Genomic DNA, 23,055 nt, shown 5'->3' on the forward strand with positions numbered 1-23,055 from the left:
GAAAGGTCTACCCTTTGTAGTGTCTGCCAGTGTCTTCCCAGTGCGTTTCCAGTGAGCAGCCTCCTGCCTTGCCCACGTGGTCAGCCCCTGCCTTCCTGTCCAGTCTCACGTCCTGCACTGTCTCTCATGCTCCCCATCCATACTGGACGGCTATCAGTTCCTCAAGCTAGACATGCTTTCCCCACCTCCAGAACTTCATGTGGACCCTCTGCGTCTTCCCAAGTGCCATGGGCATGGATTCTGATGGAATCCTAACCAATAGTGTCTCAGAATGGGACCTCCCTTGGAATGGAGGTGGCCAAGCTAAAATGAGGTCTCAAGTGGGCTCCACTCCAACACAACCGGCATTCTTATAAAAAGGAGGAATTTATGCATAGACATGCACCAGGGCTTCCCAGGGAGCTCAGATGGTAAAGAGTCTGCCTGCAATGTGGGAGACCTGGGTTCGATCCTTGGGTTGGGAAGATCGCTTGGAGAAGGAAATGGCAACCCACTCCGATATTTTTGCCTGGGAAATCCCATGGATGGAGGAGTCAGGCAGGCTATAGCCCGTGGGGTCGCAAAGAGTCGGACACAACTGAACGACTTCACTTTCTTTACTTTCACTTATGCACATGGAAAGAAGGTGACGGGAAGATGACAGCAGAGGCTGGCTGATGCATCTGCATGCTCAGGATCGCCACACGTTGCCAACAGATTGCTGGAATACAGGCAGACACGAGCAGGTGCTTCCTCTCTGCCCCGTGGACACTTGGACCTTGAGTGAATAAATGCTGCTCAAGCCGTGTAGTGTGTGGCATTTTGTGACTGTCATCATAAATGTCACTCCTCAGAGGAGACCTCCTTGAACTTCACAGTGGGTGCCCACATGTGTCCTTCTAGGGTGAGTTCACCCCCATTCCATCCTGTCCCTAGGGTCACATGTAGCTATTTGCTGGCTAGTTGTCCCCATTTTATTAACTTATTGATTTATATAGTTTATTTATTTTTGGCCACATGGCTTGTGGGATCTCAGTTTCCTGACCAGGGATTGACTCTGGGCCACAGCAGTGAAAACTCAGAATCCTGACCATGAGGCCACCAAGAAAGCCCCCAGTGGTCCCCAGCTGGAGTCGTGACTTCCTGAGGTCAGGGACCATTGTGTGTGAGGCTGGCAAGCTGTGCTCTCCACCCTGCACCCTAGCCTCACACAGCGCCTGGCACAGAGGACTCACGGAATACACTTCTGATGGGGGGCGCTGGTGAATGAATGAGTTCAGCCCATGTGAATATCTAAATAGCACAGCATTAACATTCTGTGCTGTTTCCCATCAGCGTGTAGACTGAGCCGTACTCTGGTGGCTTCTCCACCTTTCTGGAGGCAGAATTTCCTTTAATTTCCAGAAGAGTGATTTTAAAACTAAAGAAACAAAGGAAAAACAAAATAACTTATCCTTACAAGCATAACAGATTGTATTTAACTTTATCACATATGATATTTATATATATATATGTATGCTATAAAATTAGGAAAAGGAACTTTCTAATAAACCACTGATTTGTGGAAAAAAATGAATGACTGAATGCACTTTGGAAGGCACCAGTCTAATGTTGTGATATGCAATATATACATTCAGGTAAGACAGGCTGAAAAAGATACTTCTTATAATTCCTATCTTCTCAGATCTGGGCAGATTGACAGCAAAATAAAATGCTGCCAATACCGGGAAAACTGATATTCAGCCTGTAAATGAAATAGATTTTAGTTTGGAAACAAATGAATATATTAAAATAAATTCTGGATGATTTTGTTAAAGCCCTCTTAGAAGAATGCAGCCATACAGAACTTGGGCTGTGGAATATTTATTTCCTTTCTTGTTTTTAAGTTCTCAGTAAACGTTGAGCTTATTTCTACTCTAACAATTCCTTTATGTATTATTTATTAATGCTGACTTCTTTTCTTTTCTGTCCTTCTTTTTTTTTTTTTTTTTTAACTTAACTGGCAGGGTAGTAGATTTAAGGTTTTCTGGAGTTTATGTAGATTCTGGAGTAGATTACTTGAGAAAGAAATTTAACTCCAACCCTCTGGGCTCTCTGTGCACCCCAGTAAAATGACACACCGTAGGGTCCCTCATGATTCTGTGCTACTGTGGGGCCTGGATTTTTCACTGGCAGCAGTATTCTTTGCCACAATGAGACTGGCCTGAGATCTGCAATCAGCCTTGAGCAGCCTCCCTTGGGTCTAAAACCACGGGCTGGATGAAATTCTCTCTAAAGCCCCCTTGAGCACTGTCACTGTCTACCTTTCCAATTGCCTCTGTTGCTCACCATCCAACATTTATAATTTATTCACTCATTCACCTGTTGTTTGGTTATGTGCCAAGGCTGGCTGCTGGGGCCAGAGCAGGGAGCAAAACGGACAAAGTTCCTTTTCTCATGGAGCTTATGTTCTAATTTAGGGAGAGTGACAATAAGCAAATAAATAACTTAATTGTATAGCACTTTAGAATGTGAATATTATACACTATTGGGATAAAATATGTACATATTAGGATGTGTACATATTAGGATTTATACATATTAGAAAAGAATAGAATATGTAACAGGATATCACATAACATACAATGGTTTACAGGTAACACTGAATATAATAAGAAACTGTAATTATATTTAATAGTATATTAGAAGCTGAGACACAACAGGCAGTAATGAGGATTTACTGCATGAATAATAATTTCACCTCCAGCTAAACTTTTGATGTGATCCCTATGTTAAGTCCTAGAGGCAGTGATGGAAAAGATATGTCCCTAAATATGAAAGCATCCTAGCAGTGTCAGGGAGATACAGAAGGAATACATGACTCAAAGGCAACATGACAAGACTGAGCTGGCAGACGCGCAGCATGTGCGGCAACAAGGAGGGAGAAGCAGCAAGCTGCCTACAGGGTTTATGACTTGGGACTTACAAAAAGGGTAAATTGGAGCTTTCCAGGTATGAAAGGAGAGAAAGGCATTCCAGGGAGAAGGGATGTGCAGTGGCCTGGAGGCCTCCTAAAGCCTGGCAGGTTGGAGGGAAAACTAGAACTTCAGTGTGGTCTGAGTTGGAGGTAGGTGGTGACCAAGTGGACCGCGTTTAAAACCATCCAGGCTAAGACCTGGTGCTCTTCTTTCTAACACTGTTCAGCACAAAATGGTTTCCAGGTGCAGCGTGGGCGTGGGTATTTCATCTCCTTTGGTTGCTCTTGGCTTTCTATTTTTGACCTCTTGCATTCTCATTCTGCAAGCTGCATTTTGAGGTGTAGTAATATTACATTCATAGAGTTAAGAAAAAATGGATGTTTTACAGCTCTGTGGTTGTTGCTCTTGGTGTGAGGATATTGTCTTTGAGCAGAAGCAGACGGATGAAATCTTCAGAGGCCCCCGTGCCATAGAGTGGTTCTGTGGTGAGACTCTGCCAGCTGTAGTAAAAAACTGCTTTTATTGCCACTGAGTTGCTGCTGATCCTCTGAGCGTAACCAGAGGGTTTGCAAAGGCCCAGGATTTGCATAGACGTTCACACAGGAGAGATGGGGATCAACACATCATGAATATAATCATGAAGGAGTGATTAATGCAATAAATCATCTGGCTGTCTGGTCTACCTTTACAGGAGGCTTGAAGAACCAGCCACATGGTAGATTGCATTTTTTCACTTTAACAAATCCAGGTGTTTTGACATCACAAACACAGCGTATAATCGACTTGGGCATTTTCAACAATGCAAGATTTCTCATCCTGCTGTCACTGAACAATTAAATCTACGAGAGCACAGACCACCTCCCTTTTCTTTAGCTGGAAGAATCTTGTTTGGATGATGGATTCTATTTATAGAGCACTGCTTATATTTGAACAACCATTTCCCTTCACTCTCTTTTAGTCAACAAATTCAGCTGTAGACCTGCTGTTTGAAGTACCTCTGAAATTTGAACACTAGGAGACTTAGTTGATGATTTCATGTGTTTTTTTACAACCTTGGTGCAGGAGAAGAAAGCAGTGAACTCACCCCTTCCTAGTGAAGATAAATGGAGACATGGGTATTGGCTGTTTTGCAACTAACCCTTCTTCAGTTATGAGATGGCAAGTTGGGAATGAGATTTGCCATTGAGGGCTCCAGAGTTCCTTGGACAAGATGTTGGACCTGCATAGAGGTGGACCAGGAACTGATGTCATCAGGAGTGAGGTGACTGTTTGCACAGTTGGGGGCTGGTGGCATCTGTGTCGTGAAGTCACACTGTTCTATTCTCTCCAAATATTCCATTTCTGTATGTGTTGGGAGGTCCCCGGCTGCCACATAAAGCACGGGATAAAGATCCCAGTAATGTATGTTTGGTTTTATTTAAAACTTCAGCCACACAGAAAACTGTCAGTTATGTTATCTCACAGCATCACAGCAAAATGTATCACATATTTCACCATAATAGCTATAAAAAGCTTCATGGGAAGAGGGAGTCCAGACTATTTGAAATAACATTTAAACATCTTTAAAGATTTATCTGGTTGTTAAAATGTCTTGGACTCCACTTTCCAGAAAAGTCACTTGAGTCAGATAATTGAAATGGGTTCAATGTTCTAAGAAATATGTAATTGACTTTCTGGATTAATCTCTGTTGAGCAAGCAGAATGTATAACTATGTTTAGTCATAGCCACCTCTGAATTTAAAAGGCTCTCCTAAGGGAAACAAACTCTTACAGAAGCAGGAGTTTTTTCATCACCCAGTCGTGTCTGACTCTTTGTGACCTCATGGACTATAGCCCACCAGGTTCCTCTGTCCATGCGATTTCCCAGGCAAGAACATTGGAGTGGGTTGCCATTTCCTTCTCCAGGGGATCTTCCTGACCCAGGGATAAGACCCATGTCTCCTGTGTCTCCTGCCCTGGCAGGCAGATTCTTTACCACTAGTGCCACCAGGGAAGCCTGGAAGTAGGAGTTTTATTTAAAGCACTCAAATATATTGCGTGGAACCCTGGGGGAGTGGATAAATAAATTCAATTAGATTTTTGGTAAAAGATGACACACAATGTACATTTACTAGCTTTATACCTGGGGCCATCAAACTACCAAGAACAAATGAAAAGATCTAGGAGAGTTCAGAAAACTCAGATATTCATATCAACTCAAGAGTGAAGGAACAGGAAAGCATAGGCTGCCCCCAATGATGTAGTTCAGTTTCCTCCGTGTTAGAGTCATTTCTTGGTTATCAGTATCAATGAGGAGACACAAAGTTTTTAATCTTTTCAGTAAAATGAACTGATTATGAAGCAAAGGGGTATGAGATGGGGTGAGTACTGTCAAAGCATTTAATTCCATTTCTCCAACCCATGTTTTAAATGAATATATTATGATGTTTTGTGCGACAGTGGATTCCATATATACAGCATCCACTGCCTTTCCCTAATAATCCAGAGTAAAAGGCTAAGCCACATTTTTCTCTGTTTACAGTGACTGGGGCAAGCTTCTTCTAGACCACCCCTCAAATCTAGGATAGCTCAAGCATATGGACTTTACACACCCTCTCCCCTCAACTTATGTGAAAGCACTAGAGAGCCACCAAGGCAGCTAGAACTTGAGAATCCAGGATCTTGCTGTGAAGGGAAGTTAACTGAAGTAAAGCCAATACTTTATAAAGCTTTTACTCTCAAGGCAGAGTAAGAGTGTAAGGGCACAGGGACAAGAGGCTAAGAATCTGGGTAGAAAGTGCTGCTATGAGACCAGGAAGCTGAGCAGAGCTTTCAACAGTCTCATGGGGCTGACAAGGCCACCGAAATTCAGGGTGTCCAAGGTGGAAAAGCCCTTGTAAAAAGTATCCATATTTGAGTTAGAATTTCAGAGAGGCTGTACCTAAGAGTAAGAAAAACCACGATAGCCCTCACACAAGACTGAAACTCAATGATGAACTAACTCAATCCTAGACCGATTTAAAGTCATCCTTTTCTACTTTTGTTGGTTTACAGAAAGCAAAAATGATAAAGTTAAGGAATAGTGTACATTGATGTTATCCTTGCTTCAGATATTTTTAGAGGAAAAAGTAAATTTCTAACATGATAAATAAAACAGTTCCTTGGCTAATAAACTTACAAATGAAGAGCAGTGAGTCAAAATGAACACACTGGCAGAAATTTACATTTCTTGTGATTTACCTGCAATACCAACATACAAAAATCTTTAAAAAATTAATTTATTTATTTTAATTGGAGGCTAACTACTTTACAATATTGTAGTGGTTTTTGCCATACATTGACATGAATCAGCCACGGGTGTACATGTGTCCCCCATCCTGAACCCCCCTCCCTCCCCATCCCATCCCTCAGCGTTGTCCCAGTGCATCAGCTTTGAGTGCCCTGTTTCATGCACTGAACTTGGACTGGTCATCTATTTCTCATATGGTAATATACATGTTTCAATGTTATTCTCTCAAATCATCCCACCCTCGCCTTCTCCCACAGAGTCCAAAAGTCTGTTCTTTATATCTGTGTCTCTTTTGCTGTCTCGCATATAGGGTTGTTACCATCTTTCTAAATTCCATATATATGTGTTAATATACTGTATTGTATTTCTTTCTGACTTACTTCATTCTGTATAATAGGCTCCAGTTTCATCCACCTCATTTGAACTGATTCAAATGCATTCTTTTTAATAGCTGAGTAATATTCCATTATGTATATGTACCACAGCTTTCTTATCCATTTGTCTGCTGATGGAAATCTAGGTTGCTTCCATGTTCTAGCTATTGTAAACAGTGCTGCGATGAACATTGGGGTACACATGTCTCTTTTAATTCTGTTTTCTTTGGTGTATATGCACAGCAGTGGGGTTGCTGGGTCATGAGGCAGTTCTATTTCCAGTTTTTTAAGGAATCTCCACGCTGTTCTCCATAGTGGCTGTCCTAGTTTGCATTCCCACTAACAGTGTAAGAGGGTTCCCTTTTCTCCACACCCTCTCCAGCATTTATTGCTTGTAGACTTTTTGATAGCAGCCATTCTGACTGGTGTGAGATGGTACCTCATTGTGGTTTTGATTTGCATTTTTCTGATAATGAGTGATGTTGAGCATCTTTTCATGTGTTTGTTAGCCATCTGAATGTCTTCTTTGGAGAAATGTCTGTTTAGTTCTTTGGCCCATTTTTTTGATTGGGTCATTTATTTTTCTGGTATTGAGCTGCCTGAGCTGCTTGTATATGTTTTGAGATTAATTCTTTGTCAGTTGCTTCATTTGCTATTATTTTCTCCCATTCTGAAGGCTATCTTTTCACCTTGCTTATAGTTTCTTTCATTGTGCAGAAGCTTTTAATTTTAATTAGGTTCCATTTGTTTATTTTTTGCTTTTATTTTCATTACTCTGGGAGGTGGGTCATAGAGGATCCTGCTGTGACTTATGTCAGAGAGTGTTTTGCCTATGTTTTCTTCTAGAACTTTTATAGTTTCTGGACTTACATTTAGATCTTTAATCCATCTTGAGTTTATTTTTGTATATGGTATTATAAAGTGTTCTAGTTTCATTCTTTTAGGAGTGGTTGACCAGTTTTCCTAGCACCACTTGTTAAAGAGATTGTCTTTTCTCCACTGTATACTCTTGCCTCCTTTGTCAAAGATAAGGTGTCCATAGGTGGGTGGATTTATTTCTGGGCTTTCTATTTTGTTCCATTGATCTATATTTCTGTCCTTGTGCCAGTAACATACTGTCTTGATGACTGCAGCTTTGTAGTATAGTCTGAAGTAAGGCAGGTTGATTTCTCCAGTTTCATTTTTTTTTCTTTCTCTCAAGATTGCTTTGGCTATTCAAGGTTTTTTGTATTTCCATACAAATACATACAAAGCCTTTGACTGTGTCTGATCACAATAAACTGTGGAAAATTCTTCAAGAGATGGGAATACCAGACCACCTGACCTGCCTCTTGATAAATCTGTATATATGTCAGGAAGCAACAGTTAGAACTGGACATGGAACAACAGACTGGTTCCAAATAGGAAAAGGAGTATGTCAAGGCTGTATACTGTCACCCTGCTTATTTAACTTCTATGCAGAGTACATCATGAGAAATGCTGGGCTGGAAGAAGCACAAGCTGGAATCAAGATTGCTGGGAGAAATATCAATAACCTCAGATATGCAGATGACACCACCCTTATGGCAGAAAGTGAAGAGGAACTAAAAAGCCTCTTGATGAAAGTGGAAGAGGAGAGTGAAAAAGTTGGCTTAAAGCTCAACATTCAGAAAACGAAGATCATGGCATCTGGTCCCATCATTTCATGGGAAATAGATGGGGAAACAGTGGAAACAGTGTCAGACTTTATTTTTTTGGGCTCCAAAATCACTGCAGATGGTGACTGCAGCCATGAAATTAAAAGACACTCACTCCTTGGAAGAAAAGTTATGACCAACCTAGATAGCATATTGAAAAGCAGAGACATTACTTTGCCAACAAAGGTCTGTCTAGTCAAGGCTATGGTTTTTTCCAGTGGTCATGTATGGATGTGAGAGTTGGACTGTGAAGAAAGCTGAGCGCCAAAGAATTGATGCTTTTGAAATGAGGTGTTGGAGAAGACTCTTGAGAGTCCCTTGGACTGCAAGGAAATCCAACCAGTCCATTCTAAGGGAGATCAGCCCTGGGTGTTCTTTGGAAGGAATGATGCTAAAGCTGAAACTCCAGTACTTTATTGGAGAAGGAAATGGTAACCCACTCTGGTATTCTTGCCTGGAGAATCCCAGGGACAGAGGAGCCTAGTGGGCTGCTGTCTATGAGGTCGCACAGAGTCAGACACGACTGAAGCAACTTAGCAGCAGCAGCAGCAGCCAGTACTTTGGCCACCTCATGCGAAGAGTTGACTCATTGGAAAAGACTCTGATGCTGGGAGGGATTGGGGGCAGGAGGAAAAGGGGACGACAGAGGATGAGATGGCTGGATGGTATCACCGACTCGATGGACGTGAGTTTGAGTGAGCTCCAGGAGTTGGTGGTGGACAGGGCGGCCTGGCAGGCTGCGATTCATGGGGTCACAAAGAGTCGGACACGACTGAGAGACTGAACTGATACAAATTTTTGAAATTATTTTTTCTAGTTCTGTGAAAAACACTGTTGGTAGCTTGATAGGGATTGCATTGACTCTATAGATTGCTTTGGAGTATCTATAGATACTCATTTTCACTATATTGATTCTTCTGATCCATGAACATGGTATATTTTCCATCTATTTGTGTCATCTTTTATTTCTTTCATCAGTGTTTTAGTTTTCTATATATAGGTCTTTTGTTTCTTTAGGTAGATTTATTCCTAAGTATTTTATTCTTTTCATCACAATGGTGAACGGAATTGTTTCCTTAATTTCACTTTCTGTTTTCTCGTTGTTAGTGTATAGGAACACAAGGGATTTCTGTGTGTACATTGATGTCATCCTGACATCTTGCTTCAGATATTTCATTTAGAGGAAAAATTAAAGTTCTAATGTGATAAATAAAATAGCCCCTTGATTAATAAACTTCAAATGAAGAGGCTGTGAGTCAAAATCAACACACTGGTAGAGATTTAAATTTCTTGTGATTTTCCTGCAATACCAACATACAAAAATCTTAAACTGCCTCAAAACAATGATATGGGTGACATGATTACAAGTGTTATCAGTTTAAAGATGGTCTTTATACAAGAACATTTGACACTGCAGAGCTATATATATATCTATATGATAGAAACTTGATAGAGATGTTCTTATACATAACTACAATCCTTCAATTTCACATGAGTTTTCCAATAATGTAGTAAAGGTGAAAAAATATTTCTAAACTCTCAACAATATAGAGCAAGCTTCATCAACCTGCTAGAGAAAACACTAGACTTATTGTTCCCCTTCTGTAGAAAATGTCTTTATATAATTATTACATAAAGAAGAGACCACAGAGTTTTCGGTTAAACATGTAAGAGGAAAAAGTATTATGGGGTGAATTAGGCAGCTAGTTAATAAATAATTAATACAATATTTTTATTATGAAAGCCAGTATTGCAAAGAAAAGGTAAGACTTCTGAAGCATCAAAGTCCTTCAAGGCCTGACACTGACTTTTGTGAATTGCAGACTGGATTCCAGTATCCTCTTGATCACTTAATGCACGTATCTGCTGGTGACTCAGTTTCAACTTGCTGACTCCCAGCTTACGCCATTTATCTTTACCCTTTTATTAAAACTGGACCATTTACTCATCTCTCAGTTTCCAGAAAAACAGGGCTTTTAAAGTTTTTTTTACACCATTTTTATTACAGGTGTTGTACTGTTATAGTTTGAACATTAAAATATTTACCTTAAAAAGAATTCATCAAGGCCCCTCCAAAAATTCCTAAGTTATTAAATCTTCATTACCAATTTCCATTTTAAGGTAAAACTTGAAAATCAATTGATAGAATAAATGAATGAAAACATTTAAAAATCTTATAATTATTTGCAAATACAGTCTTTTAAAATCAATAGTGATTTAATTAATCCCCAAATCCTGGGATTTATGTGAAAATATTTGTTGAACATTAACTATGCTATAAGGAACAAATAACACATTTTTTCTTAAAAAAAAATTTAGAGAGAGAAATGGACAAGTCCTTTAGCTCTAAATGGGACTGAGATTCTCAACCATAATTCAGACTCTGGGTTTGGAGAGTTCACCTATATTTCCTAAAGTCATTTCCAAATACGTAATCTAGAAAAGCCACAGTGAACAGGTAAACATTAACAGTTAAAGCCATGTGTAAAAACTATTAGGAAAACTCACAGAAGACTCTCCATAGGGAGACTTGTGCTTCTAATCCAAATTTTCATGAAAATCAATGACTAAGATTGATTTCATATATCAATAACAATTTACAGCACTTGGTTCCTCACACACAAGGACACTGTTCTCAAGTTAAAATTATCTTCAGGAACCATTCAGCAGGTACTGGATTGTTGAGTGCCAACTGGGAATGCAACAGAGAATAAAAGAGGTGTGGCTTCACTTTTCAGCAAGCTTACAGTCAGCGTGAATACTCACAGGGGAAAAAATGATCTCAGTATGCACTACTTGCTGTTTAAAATAACTAAAAATACAACATCTCCTTTCTCATGACAAACCTCTGCAACCTGCCAACTAAAGACAGCTGGAGTCGTTTCTCAATATCCCTTACAGATAAAGAAGGCTGAGGAGACTCAAGTAGATGTCATTTGACTTTCTGAGGAAGTTCTTTAGAGGATGTTTTACTTAGGTGATAGGTTCTCCTTTGCCTTTCTCATTTCCTGCTTCTTTTTATCTGTTACACGGACATGACGGCTGGCACTTCAGTGACCCTACTGTACCATGACGCAGCTTTGGGGAAGGCAGAGAAGAAAGGTTAAGAGGAACACATTAAATTGACAATACCATGGTCTTGCCATGTTGGCCTGGCACTTTCATGTGACAGAAACTACACTTCTATCTCATTTAACACTGCACTATTTGCAGTCTGTAATTTTTGGCCAGCTGAAACTCCTCTTTTAAACAGACAAAAAAATTCATTTTTTCTGGAGATGAAAGACCATATAAAGTAGAAATTAAAAAAAGACAACAATCAGCTATTAATATTTCTATGAATTTCCTAAGAAATATCCTTGTATATGAAGAAACTTACATAAAACAACATCTTCTTGGACAGGTTTCTAGATACTTCCAACCTTGAATGACCACCGTTTCCATTCTGGGATGACTGAGCCCTGACCTGTATCTCTAAAAATTATTTCAGCTTCAGGATCACAGGTCCCTGTTACTTTCTTTTCTGAGTTCATCCTGTTCGACTTCTTCCACACCCAAGACCATCTTTGGACTGAGTCCCCCTCCCTTCTCCACCTAACAGGCTTCTCTCAGATGTCTTTGCTTTTTCCCACAGTGATGAGTTTTACAGTTTCTGCCCTCTCTTCTTCAGAGTTACTTCTCCCTTAATCATGGGAGGGTCTTAATCATGTATTTTGAAGTGTTTGAGCAGGTTCGTAGATCACTTTAGAGGAAAATAGCAGCTTTTCAACATGGAGGGAAGACAGCCCCTTAGATAAGAATTTTGGTTGGCCTTCTGAATTTTAGAAATGACATCATTTATCATACCATCGTCTTGCTCACTGCTGCCAGCTTCCTCACCAGCACCTTCCTCACCATCTTCCTCGTGACTGCCTTTACCCCACTCTCCTCACTGCCACTTTCTAAATTACCACCACATCTTCACCACCAACACTAGAGAACACGAGGTCACAGGAACTAGTGCTTGTCACCATCAGCTCATTTAATATTCACAAGAACTCAGGGAGGTGGGCTTTATGATCAGCCCCATTAGCAGGCGACAAAGGAGAACGCAGATGGTGAACATGCTGAGATCACGTGGCTTATAGGTGGGGTGTGAATCCCTTTCTGGTCGAGAGCTCACCCCCATCACATCTCTACTGCCTCTAGTGTTCTGGCGTCCACAGTGTATGAACCCCCCACTCAATGACAATGAACAGCAGCTTTCCTGGAACATGCTAGATAGTTTAGTTGTGAATTTGATTTGCTCAGCATTGGCAAAGACTCTTTTGGACATCTAACGTCTAAGAGACAGAATGTGAAGTACTAGCTTCCCATTTTTCTCATTTTGTTACTTGTATCTCCACACAAGTTGTGTGTGATGTCAGCTCTGCCCCATGGGAATCTCAAGCTCATTATCCAATGTCCATTTGAAGAGAGTTCTTTTGCCAATATTCACAGGTGAATACATTATGCTACTCAAGGTCTCTTACTTTAATTCAGATCTATGTTAAATCTTTCCTTAAATTCAGTGGTATTAACAATATCAACAAGAGCCTCTCACAGTATTTAGCCCATAGCTAGGAACACAAGCTGAGCTCAATTCAGCCTCCACTGATATAACTAATTAATATCACCCTTTTGGTAACATGGATAGGTTTTCTTATTTCAGATTGGGGTTATCCAATTTCTAGCGTCATTATTATGTCTATATTGACCATTCCACAGTGCCTTGGGTTATTCTTTTAAATGAGATTCCTGAGAAATTTTACAGATCAACCAATACCTCCCATTGAATATCTTAGGAACACCAGCTCAATGAGACATGGTGAGGTGGTCCAGGAAAAATTATCCCCAGGCCAAATAAGCCTGAGAAAATTTACAGACCATACCTACCCCTTAGAGAAACACAAAGCATTTTAAAGGTGTGCAGAAGCCTTGTAGTAAAAGGAACCCTGCATACCATTCCTCTCAGTGCTCTCCAGATTTCTTTGACCCTGAAATCTCCCTCCACCTCCCCCTGTACAATGATACAACTCGTGGAACTAATTTCTTGGAGTATAGTTTGAGAAACAGGGGAATACTATGTAATCTATATTAGCAGTTACAGAAGCACTGTTGTGGGAGCGATAGAATGGACCACATCAGCTACGTGGACTTTGCTGTTTTGAGGTTAGAATCCTGAGTGTCCAAGATGCCACTGGGTGAGAGGGAGATTTCCACCTCCTGGATGAGTCAGGCGTGGCTGCTGATGTGCAGAGGTCACTGGGGAGCCAGGGGGCTGGGAAGGGTCATCAGGGGTGGCCCGGGGCACATGAGAAAGGGGTGCACAGTTGCCAGTCCAGACCTGGCTCTCTTCTCTGATGCCTGGGAGGGGAGGAAACATCAACAGCAGGCAAAGAAGTGCAGCTTTGGGGCTGAGAGCATGGTTCACAGGGCGCGGTGCTCACGTCCTACTGCTACACGTTCTGCCCAAGACCTTGGAGAGCCAGATTCTCTGAGCTTTGAATAAGCTCTCCGATCACTTAAAAAATGTGGCTCATTAAGCCAACCTCACACAATCAATTGAGGCAGTGGATCACAGGTGGAGATCCCTGAGGGGGTGGTGGTGGGTATACAGGAAAGGTTTGGCAAATGGGGGGCTGCCATGACTGATTCTATGCTCTTGGTCAGTAAGAGGGGTGTTAAGTCCTTGGCTCTGGTCCTGACCCCAAAGAAACCAAAAGCGTCACATTGCCTTCAGTTGTATGCTGCCAATGACTTCTTAGTCTGGACACATATTCAGCAGCTGGATCCGGTCTTGCATACTCAGCCTGTCCCCAAACACTATTCCATTGGAATAGATGGGAAACAGCAACCATGACCCACAATCATAAAAGCACAGGAGCTGCAAATAAATAATGGCTCTCCCAGATGAGCTAACTTGGTTGTTATTTATAAGCTCCTGGGCCGCCCAGTTATTGCCAAGAAAATCTGCTTTACCTTCTTGCTGCTGTTCCGTCTGGCCCCTCAATCTGTACTTGCTGAAAAAATAGTTATTGTTATGTTAAAACCACGATAGGACTCACATAATTCAGCACTAAATAACACCGATAAAACTATGAAAGTGGCACTTTGGCATTAAAAGTTATTTTCTTATGGACTTTAACAAGATTCAATGCTTTTGAATCATAATGCTCTGGTATTTTCCACTAAAAAAAAAAAAAAGATAAAAATGTAGAAAACTATTCTGGCAAAACACCATTTTCTCTCCACAAAGGAGAGCTTTGATGTTGCAAACAGGGAGCCAGCAGGGCTGCGGTTCACGGAATTAATGTTAATCAGCAATCACAGCCATGACCGCGAGGGGTGCTCAGCAGGGGTTTACCTCTTTCTTGGTGAACTTTGGTGAGTGATCGTTTTTGTCATCGATCATGATTGTCGCTGTGGCCGTGCCTGTTAATCCAACATCCAGTCCTGCCATATCTTGAGCTTCAATGATCAGTTCATACTTGGGGTTTTCCAGCGTCTACGAGGCAAAAACACAACAGAGAGGACGGCATTTAGACTGGAGTCACTGCTCGGGACAGGTGGCTGGCCTGTGCTCGGCTGACGCTGTGTGCCCCCTCCCTCAGGGCAGGCACCTGGGAAGGGCAGCACTCTCAGCTGTGGTGGACAAACGTACCTTTGGAGTCTCTCCAAGCAGAACAGTCCTTACACGTGGACTGGAGTTGGCTGTGGGGATGGAATCTATTTTCTGTCCTTGTTTAAGGGGGCATGTGATACATTCCATAATGTTCTAAGTCCAGGGTTTGGGCACACATTGCACATTTGATGTTTATATCCATTATATGTTATTTCAGAGTGGCCTCATGGAACTGATCTGGAAATGAGGCTAAATCTGATGATGAGATTAGGACAAAGATAACAGCCTTAAGAACTGAACAATCTGGACCAGGTATCAGATTACCCTGCTTTTCAGAAACCAGCGTCAGTCTTTTCAACGAGCATGTTAAGTCCCCATTTTACAAGAGAGAAAACACCAACTGAGGTTTAGAGTCATTTATACTGCACTTCCTTCATGCCACTGTGAGTTTAGTCCTTTATGTCATGTGAAACTTGAAAGATGTTTTTTAATCCAGTCGTGATCTGATAAATTTAACACAAAAGCAATACTGCACTGTTATCCCCCAATACCTATGTTTTTCATTTGAATATTTGACAGGTATTTTGCTATCATGTTTAAACACTCTCAGTTGATTCAGAGCTCAGCGAGGAGTTGGGTGTGATCAGCTCCAATAGGAAGAGTGCCTGAGATGTGGGACTATGCTGGATCCTGACTGCAACTCTCCCCTGGATTCTGTAACACACCCTGGGGTTTATTCAGGAGGTTCTTCCTGGCCCTGAAGTCAGCCAGAATTGATTCTGGGGTTGCTTGCAATTAACGGAAACTGTGGTGAAGACAGTTTTACTTGTTTACCCAATCCTATTTCTTTTGACTGCAGGGCGGCTTCCCAGGGGGTGCTAGTAGTAAAGAACCTGGCTGCCAGTGGAGGAGATGTAAGACACTTGGGGCTCAATCCCTGAGTCAGAAAGATCCCCTGGAGAAGGAAATGGAAACCCTCTCAGTATTTTTGCCTGGAGAATCCCACAGACAGACAAGCCTGGCCGGCTATGGTCCACAGGGTTGCAATGAATAAGACAAGATTGAAGAGACTTAGCACGTACATATGGCTGGAACTTACGAACTGTGTGACCGATTCTGGCCAATGGAATGTGGGCAGAAGTGATGGACTAATCTGGCCCCTAAAGCTCCCGCACAATCCTCTGTGTTTTCTGTTCCCCAGAAGGAAGAAGCCTGGATCTCCACGTGCCTGTGCCGCAGAGACCCTCACTGACACACTTGTAGGCTGGAATGTGAACAAGAGGCACGCCTTTGCTCAGGGGTAAGGGAAGTTTATTACAGTGCCTGTCCTCCCCTCTGACTAATTTGAAGGCTATGTTTCCCATTTGGCCTTATTTTGATGCCCATTTACCATCTCCTAAGTGGATGACAAAGTTTTCAAGGGCAAGGACCATGCCTTTGACCCCGACACCCAGCCGGTACACAGCACACAAACTGGCCAACTTACTTTCATTATTGATAATGATGATATACTACTGTTTCCCTGAACTAAATTGTATCTCAAAGGTCTGAGCATATCAGTGGCATTTCCAAACCAGAGCCATTTATTCTCAGGGAATGGCTCATCCTTTGGGGAACTCTAGCTCAAGGAGATAGGATTTTATTTGGACCAAGAGAAGCACTGTGTCAAAACTGGGAGAATTAAATTGGCTGCTCTGATTTTATTTTAAGCTATCTGATCTGTAAGACATATCTGAGAGCCAAGCTGCTCTCCTGGTTTGAATTCTTCAGTCATGCATTTCTATCGCATTCACCATCTCCTCCTGGGTGTTGACTCGCTACCAGTGAATAGATATCCTAGAAACAAAAGGAAGATGGTGTGTCTGCAAGAAAAAGCCTCGGGTGTATCTCTGCAGCCACGGGCTGAGTTCACCGACCACACTGATTTGAAAACCAAACATTTAATCTTGAAAAAAAGAAAAAAAAGAATCAAACTGTGTCATTAAATATGGCATATAATCAATCACCAGACCCTTGATGTTTTACACAGCTACCTCGACTGCCATACGAGTAAGCATTTAACGGAACATTTATCACTAATAACAAGCATAATGGTAGCTGTGGGGGAAAATCAAAGAGGAAATGTTACACAGAGGAAGGTTTGGCTGTTAACCCACCCGGTGCCCCCTCCTTCTCTTGCTTCAACTTGAGCCGCCCTCCGCACCTCCTTTCATACTTTGTCCAGACTGGATTTTCTTCTACTATACCCTACTTTTTCTTACTTTTGACCTTTCTACCGCCTCTTTCTCCTCTCGGTGAATTCATGCTCATTTTCGATGGTCATTCTTCATTGCATTGATGCTCCATGAAGGCAGGAATCTCATTGCATAATGGGGAGCTGACACATAGGGAGGAACAACCAGCATTTGGCCAGTGACTGTTATCTTGGCTCCACCTCTTAGAAGCTGAGTGAACCTGGTCAAATTGCTTATGTTCTCCTTGTCTGAGTTTCCTCACCTGTTCAAATGGGGGAGAATAATAATACTTCTAGGATAAGTGAGGATGAAAGCAGGTAATGTAAAGTGCAGAGCATGGAGCCTGGAGTGTGTACGTGGATGCTGTTATCATGTAGTAGAATCTTTGGAAAGTCTTCTAAGGATATGGCAAGAAGCTGAGGGAGGCCTACAAGAACAGCTGGAAGGAATGGAGAGCTGCCAATAACCACTGCACGGACCTGGAATGGGTCTTTCCTGAGGCATACCTGATGAGACTGAAATTCTGGACTCATACATGGATGGCAGCTTTGTGAGAGTCCAGAAAGCAGAAGACACAGCTAAGCCATATCCAGACTCCTGAACACAGAAACTGGGAAATAGTAAGTATCTATTGTTTTAAGTTACTACATTTTGGAGTAATCTGTTATGCTGCAATAAATAACAAATACAGTTTTTTTCTCCAGCAGTAGGAAATCAAGCCTGAATATACATTGGAAGGATTGATGCTGAAGGTGAAGCTCCAATACTTTGGCCACCTGATGTGAAGAGCTGACTCACTGGAAAAGATTCTGATACTGGGAAAAACTGAAGGCAGGAGGAGAAGGGGATGACGGAGGATGAGATGGTTGGATATTATCGCTGACTCAATGGACATGAGTTTGAGCAAACTCTGGGAGATGGTGAAGGACAGGGAAGCCTGGGGTGCTGCAGTCTATTGGGTTACAAAGAGTTGGACACAACTTAGCGACTGAACAACAACAAAAATCACAATCTGTAATAGTCTTGTTTATTGATTACTTGTTTATTGGCTATGTTGACTGTGATCACTTGAATTCCATGAGGCAGAGATCTTGGCTTGTTTAAAGTTTTATCTCCCAGCTACTAATCCAGCGCCTGGCACATTGTTGTTATGTACTAATCAATCAATTATAGTTGCATTTTTATAAAACAATGAATTACAAAGAGTGGTGTGCCCATGAATGTTTAGCAGCATGTGCTCCTGACTTGCAGCTTTGTATGTTTTGGTGGTTTATACTCTTAACCATGACTGCTTTCAAGCTACCAACATTACGTCATTGAGTGCATAGCTGGAAAGTGAAATACACAGTAGTTTCCTATGAGCTGGTAAGACTTGGTTCCAGCTTACAAACGGTGCTTCAAGGGTCAAGGAAATCTGTAGGAGTCTTTTGCAATAGATCCCTTTGCTGTCTAACATCAAAGGTATTGTTAATGAGAAATATTAACATGAGATTTATAGCAAGGATATAGTGCAGTTCATTAACTTATTTACTCATTGGTTTTGCCCAGAGAAGCTGAGCAAAGCAAGACTCCTTGCAGTATGGCCCCTGAACAGAGACTGCATTCTTCTCTAGGTTAGCTGCACCCGACGCCTGGTCTATAAATACTGCAAACAGATGGCTGAGTGCATTATATGGAGCAGAATGAGTTGCTGTCTGTCTGCGGTTTGATTTACCCACTCTGGCCATGTAAGACCTGGGCCAGGTAGTCCATAAATCCAGCAGGACCGTACATCCCTTTGTGAATGCTGCCCGCTTCTCACTGCAGGTGGGGAGGGACATCCCTCCACCTTCCTAGCCAACAGGGCGAGTCAAGTTTGACTTGTGTTTGTCTTTAGGCCACCTTTCACCTTGTTGCTTGACGCTAATGTGAACATTCATGTACGTGGCTGTCACCTGCTGTTTTCTGGCTGGCTGGGGTCTGGTGGGTAGGGAGAAGGCAGAGCTCATCTCCCCAGATTTACTGGTTGCTGACAGAGCCAGCAGGGTGGGGAAGCGGCAGGGGACGCAAACACTGCCTCTTAGACACATGCAGCTGGAATAACCTAAGTGATTTCGGGTTGAGGGACGCCAAAATCAAATAAAACATTTCCAGGTGAAGAGGACCTCTTCTGATGTTACTGATGAGTTACAGTAAATAAAATGCTAAAGGCATTCATAAGATACCTGGAAAACCACCCCCTTCAGACTCACGGCAGCAAATATTTGACATTCAGGTTGATCCACAGAAACATTTATATAGTGTCTACTAGGTTCCAATAACTGGTGAATGATACAGACCCTGCTTTTAGTGCATTTTAAGATAAATAAACAAAAAGCAAGTATGTCAGTATGATGAGATAAGTGTTATGGAAGCGTAGCAATTAAGGTCTGTGAGAAGGGAGCCAGGATGTGGGGTGCTCAGGAAGGCTGTATGAAGGTTATTTAATTTACCAAATATTTATTAAGTACTTGGAGAAGGAAATGGCAACCCACTCCAGTACTCTTGCCTGGAAAATTCCATGATTGGAGGAGCCTGGTAAGCTGCAGTCCATGGGGTTGCAAAGAGTCAGACATGACTGAGTGACTTCTATTTCTTTTTCTTTCTATTAAGTACTGAGTACGCATTAGGCACTGTGCTAGAGAGTAGCAACAAGTAAAGGGAGACAAATCTGGTGCTTGGAAATTCCGAGGTGATGTCAGTAGATTTCAGGAGACTGAGACGGGAGCAGGAGGAGAGCTGTGGTTATTGCAAAGGAAAGGCCACTCAGCCCAGACACTGGTGGGGGGATGAAGGGAAGGCCCTGAAGAGAAGCATCTTCTACTGTGGGGTTAGAAATGGGGTCATGACGCGGAAGTGAATTTCTGTGGAAGAAGATGAGAGACTCTTAATCCTAAAACACTCTTAAATTAACCCGTTTAATAAGGACTGAAGGCTGATTCTGAATCTGCTCAGGACACCCTGGGAACAAGAAGTATAAAGTATATTCTCTACTTTCAAGGAACCCACAGCTTGGTTGAAGGTAAAACATGTGAACTGGCTCCACGAGGAAATAGGCAGGGTGTGCGGAATGCATGGTCCGCAGGTTCAGATGAGGACGTTGCAGCCGGGAGGGACACTGTGGTTTTTACGTGGCTTCAGGTCAGTGCAGGCTGGAGCTGGACTTTGAAGGAGGCTGTGAGGGCAGAGAATTCAGAGAGGGAAGAGGAGCTCGAGAACCAGCGTGGAGGTCCAGCTAACACAGGGCCACTGGCGTGGCTGGAGTCAAGGTCTGTGATGCAAAGAGACATGAACTATTGTCTCTTGAAGGATCTCAGACATCACCTGGTCTATCCCACCTTCAAGGAACTCCCAGCCTGAGGGGACAGAGTTAGGGAACATCCAGAAACATACGGCTAGTTTGGGGTGGATCTGAGCACGTGCAAGTACAGACCCCTAAAAGTTGAAGTAAAAGAAAATATTATTAAAGTGTTCTTTCTCTATGGTTTTTATACATTTTTCTGCTTACTATACTATATATATAGTATACTGTCTCTCCCCCCCACCCCTCTCTACAGTGTTCACTATATTAGCCTGTTTTTTCTAATCTTTTGGTCCTGAATTGCCATGGCAACATTATGCCTGGTACATAGTAGGTGCTTAAGAGAGACTGACTCCATTGGTGCTTCTGGAACTTGCTTTGCTTGTATCAGAAGCTCCTGGTGGCTGCATTAAAACACAGATTTGCAGCCCACTTATGGTGCTTACAATTGACGAGGTCCAGATTGGGGCCCAAGGACGTGCCTTTCCAGAAAGCTTCTCGGAAATGCTGCTGCTGCTGACCTGAGGTCCACACTTAGATTAGCATCGTTCTGAATGAACACCTGATGAAATGCAGGTCTACATGTACCCTTATTTCAACTTAAAACTCACTTGTTTATGATGTAATTTAAACAAAAAATAGAAACTGAAATTTCTTTCTCTCTGCAAAATTTTCCTTTTTTTTTTCCCTTTCTAGAAAAAAATGTACTCCACATGAGCCACTAAACAACACTATGGTTGCTGCTCGAGCCTGCTTTGTCTCCCAGAGCAGAAGGCGATACAGCAACAGGAGGAGAGAGACAGAGGTTTGAAGAGACAGGCGGCACGCTGCTGGATTTAAAGACAGAGAGATGGAGCAGGGGGCCATGGGCTAAGGAATGCAGGGGGCCTCCAGAAGGTGGGAAAGGAGAGGCGATACATTTTTACCCAGAGCTCCCGGAAGGAATCAGGGCCCCCGACACCTTAATTTCACCCCAGTGAAACTCATTTTGGACTTTCAGCTTCCAGACCTGTGAGATAATAAATGAGTGCTGTCTGAGCCACACTTTGTGGTCTTGCTACGGCAGCCACAGGGAATGGATGTGGCTCCTCTGAGGATGCTTGTCAGGCATCCTGGAGAGCCGAGGTGCTGCCTCCCACCCCACCCTGTGGTGCTCGTCATTGCCAGCTGCCACCTTCATTTCACTCCTAGCTGCCCTCCTTCCTCAGGACTGCCCACCTTCCCAGAATAGCATTCGCTATCGTTCCTCTGGGAAATATTTCCATTTCAGTCCTTTGAAGTGTAATGTCAACCAGACCTTTCCTACAAACTCTGTCTAGTAGGAAGAGATGAATTTCCTCCCATCTACAAAGGGGTAGATACTGGATCAGTTTACTGGAGAATCTTCTCTTCAAAGTATATGATTTTCAATATGTCAGTTACTTACTGAGAATTCATTACAGCCCTCATTGGAGGCAAGGGCCCTGCCTCTAACTTACTCCTGTCCTGTTGGGGACAACATCTGGCCCTCTGAGACACACATGTCCCAGGACACTGCCTTTATGTGGCCACTGGGTTATACTGCTTGAAAATAAACTGAGCTAATTTTAACCACTATGGGGAAAAGTCACACAGCCAGCCCAGTTCCTGGCACTCTCTGTTAATATGTGATGGATGAGTGAATCAAAGGGTGGTGATGAGGACTGCCACTCAGAAAGCTTGGCTTCAGGGATGCTCTTCTAGGTTGCAGAGATTAAAGGCCCAAGGCGGGGCCTGGGCGAGGTTGGTCAGGCTGAGCAGGTCTCTAGAAGGCCGACTGTGCAGAGGAGGGGCAAGGTGATGAGGCTCTGGCTTCCTGGAGCGAGCAGGGGAAGTCCTGCCCTGTTGTTGAGGCAGCCACACCGAGGGAGGCTTGGCTGGCTCTGATACTAGAGGACTGGGCTCCCCCACCTCGTGGCAGGCGCCGCAGGTCCCTAGCCTGGGCTCAGCTCCTGGCCTGTCACACACACTGACTGTATGAGCTGGAATGGGGATCAACAAAGGCGGGGCAACCCGGTCCTCAGCAGAGAGATTTGGACAGGAACGACCTTTCAGAGAAAGAGGGACCAGAGGCTGTTGCTCAGAGGAGCCTCAGCAACCCCATCTGGGGGCTGCCTCGGGTGACCCTGGGGGGTCGTTATCTGCCATAATATAAAATCGGGAAACCGGTGTTCCTGTCATCCGCCAAGTGCTCTCCAAAAGCAAATAGCTTTTCTTGGGTTTCAATTTATTACCATCTAAAATGTCATTCTCTGTATGGGTAATAAAAGATAATACGTTTTATGGTGGCTCCTTATGTTAAGGTTTTACAAAATCTGTTATTAAATGATCTGCATAGAATCTAAATGAATCTTCCTAGGTTGCAAGTCAGAGTAAGGTGGTGTTTTGCCTTTCCTCTCCCCAGAGCAAGCGCAGCTAGGAGGGCAGCACTCTCCGCATGTTTCCTAATCACACAGCGGAAGGTAATGTTTTTAAGGTCAGACTAAAAATCGTGTTCTGCTGTGTAATCGGCTTCACAAATTTATATACTGGTCAAAACGTCCAGAAAATTCAATTACTGACTCCCAATGACAAAAGCACATGAGCC

General features: G+C 42.7%; 1 protein-coding gene across 2 annotated transcripts in view; it reads right to left on the reverse strand.

The window, feature by feature from the left end:
• Nucleotides 1-23,055, reverse strand: part of CDH13 (cadherin 13) — a 1,016,268-nt gene that overhangs the window by 120,722 nt on the left and 872,491 nt on the right. For both annotated transcript variants that reach the window (XM_040254058.1, XM_040254059.1), the window contains one exon: nucleotides 14,640-14,780. In XM_040254058.1, the coding sequence (XP_040109992.1) occupies nucleotides 14,640-14,780 (141 nt within the window). The remainder of the gene's footprint in view (nucleotides 1-14,639; nucleotides 14,781-23,055) is intronic.

This window comes from Oryx dammah, unplaced genomic scaffold (genome assembly GCF_014754425.2).
Source record: "Oryx dammah isolate SB20612 unplaced genomic scaffold, SCBI_Odam_1.1 HiC_scaffold_13, whole genome shotgun sequence".
NCBI lineage: Eukaryota > Metazoa > Chordata > Mammalia > Artiodactyla > Bovidae > Oryx > Oryx dammah.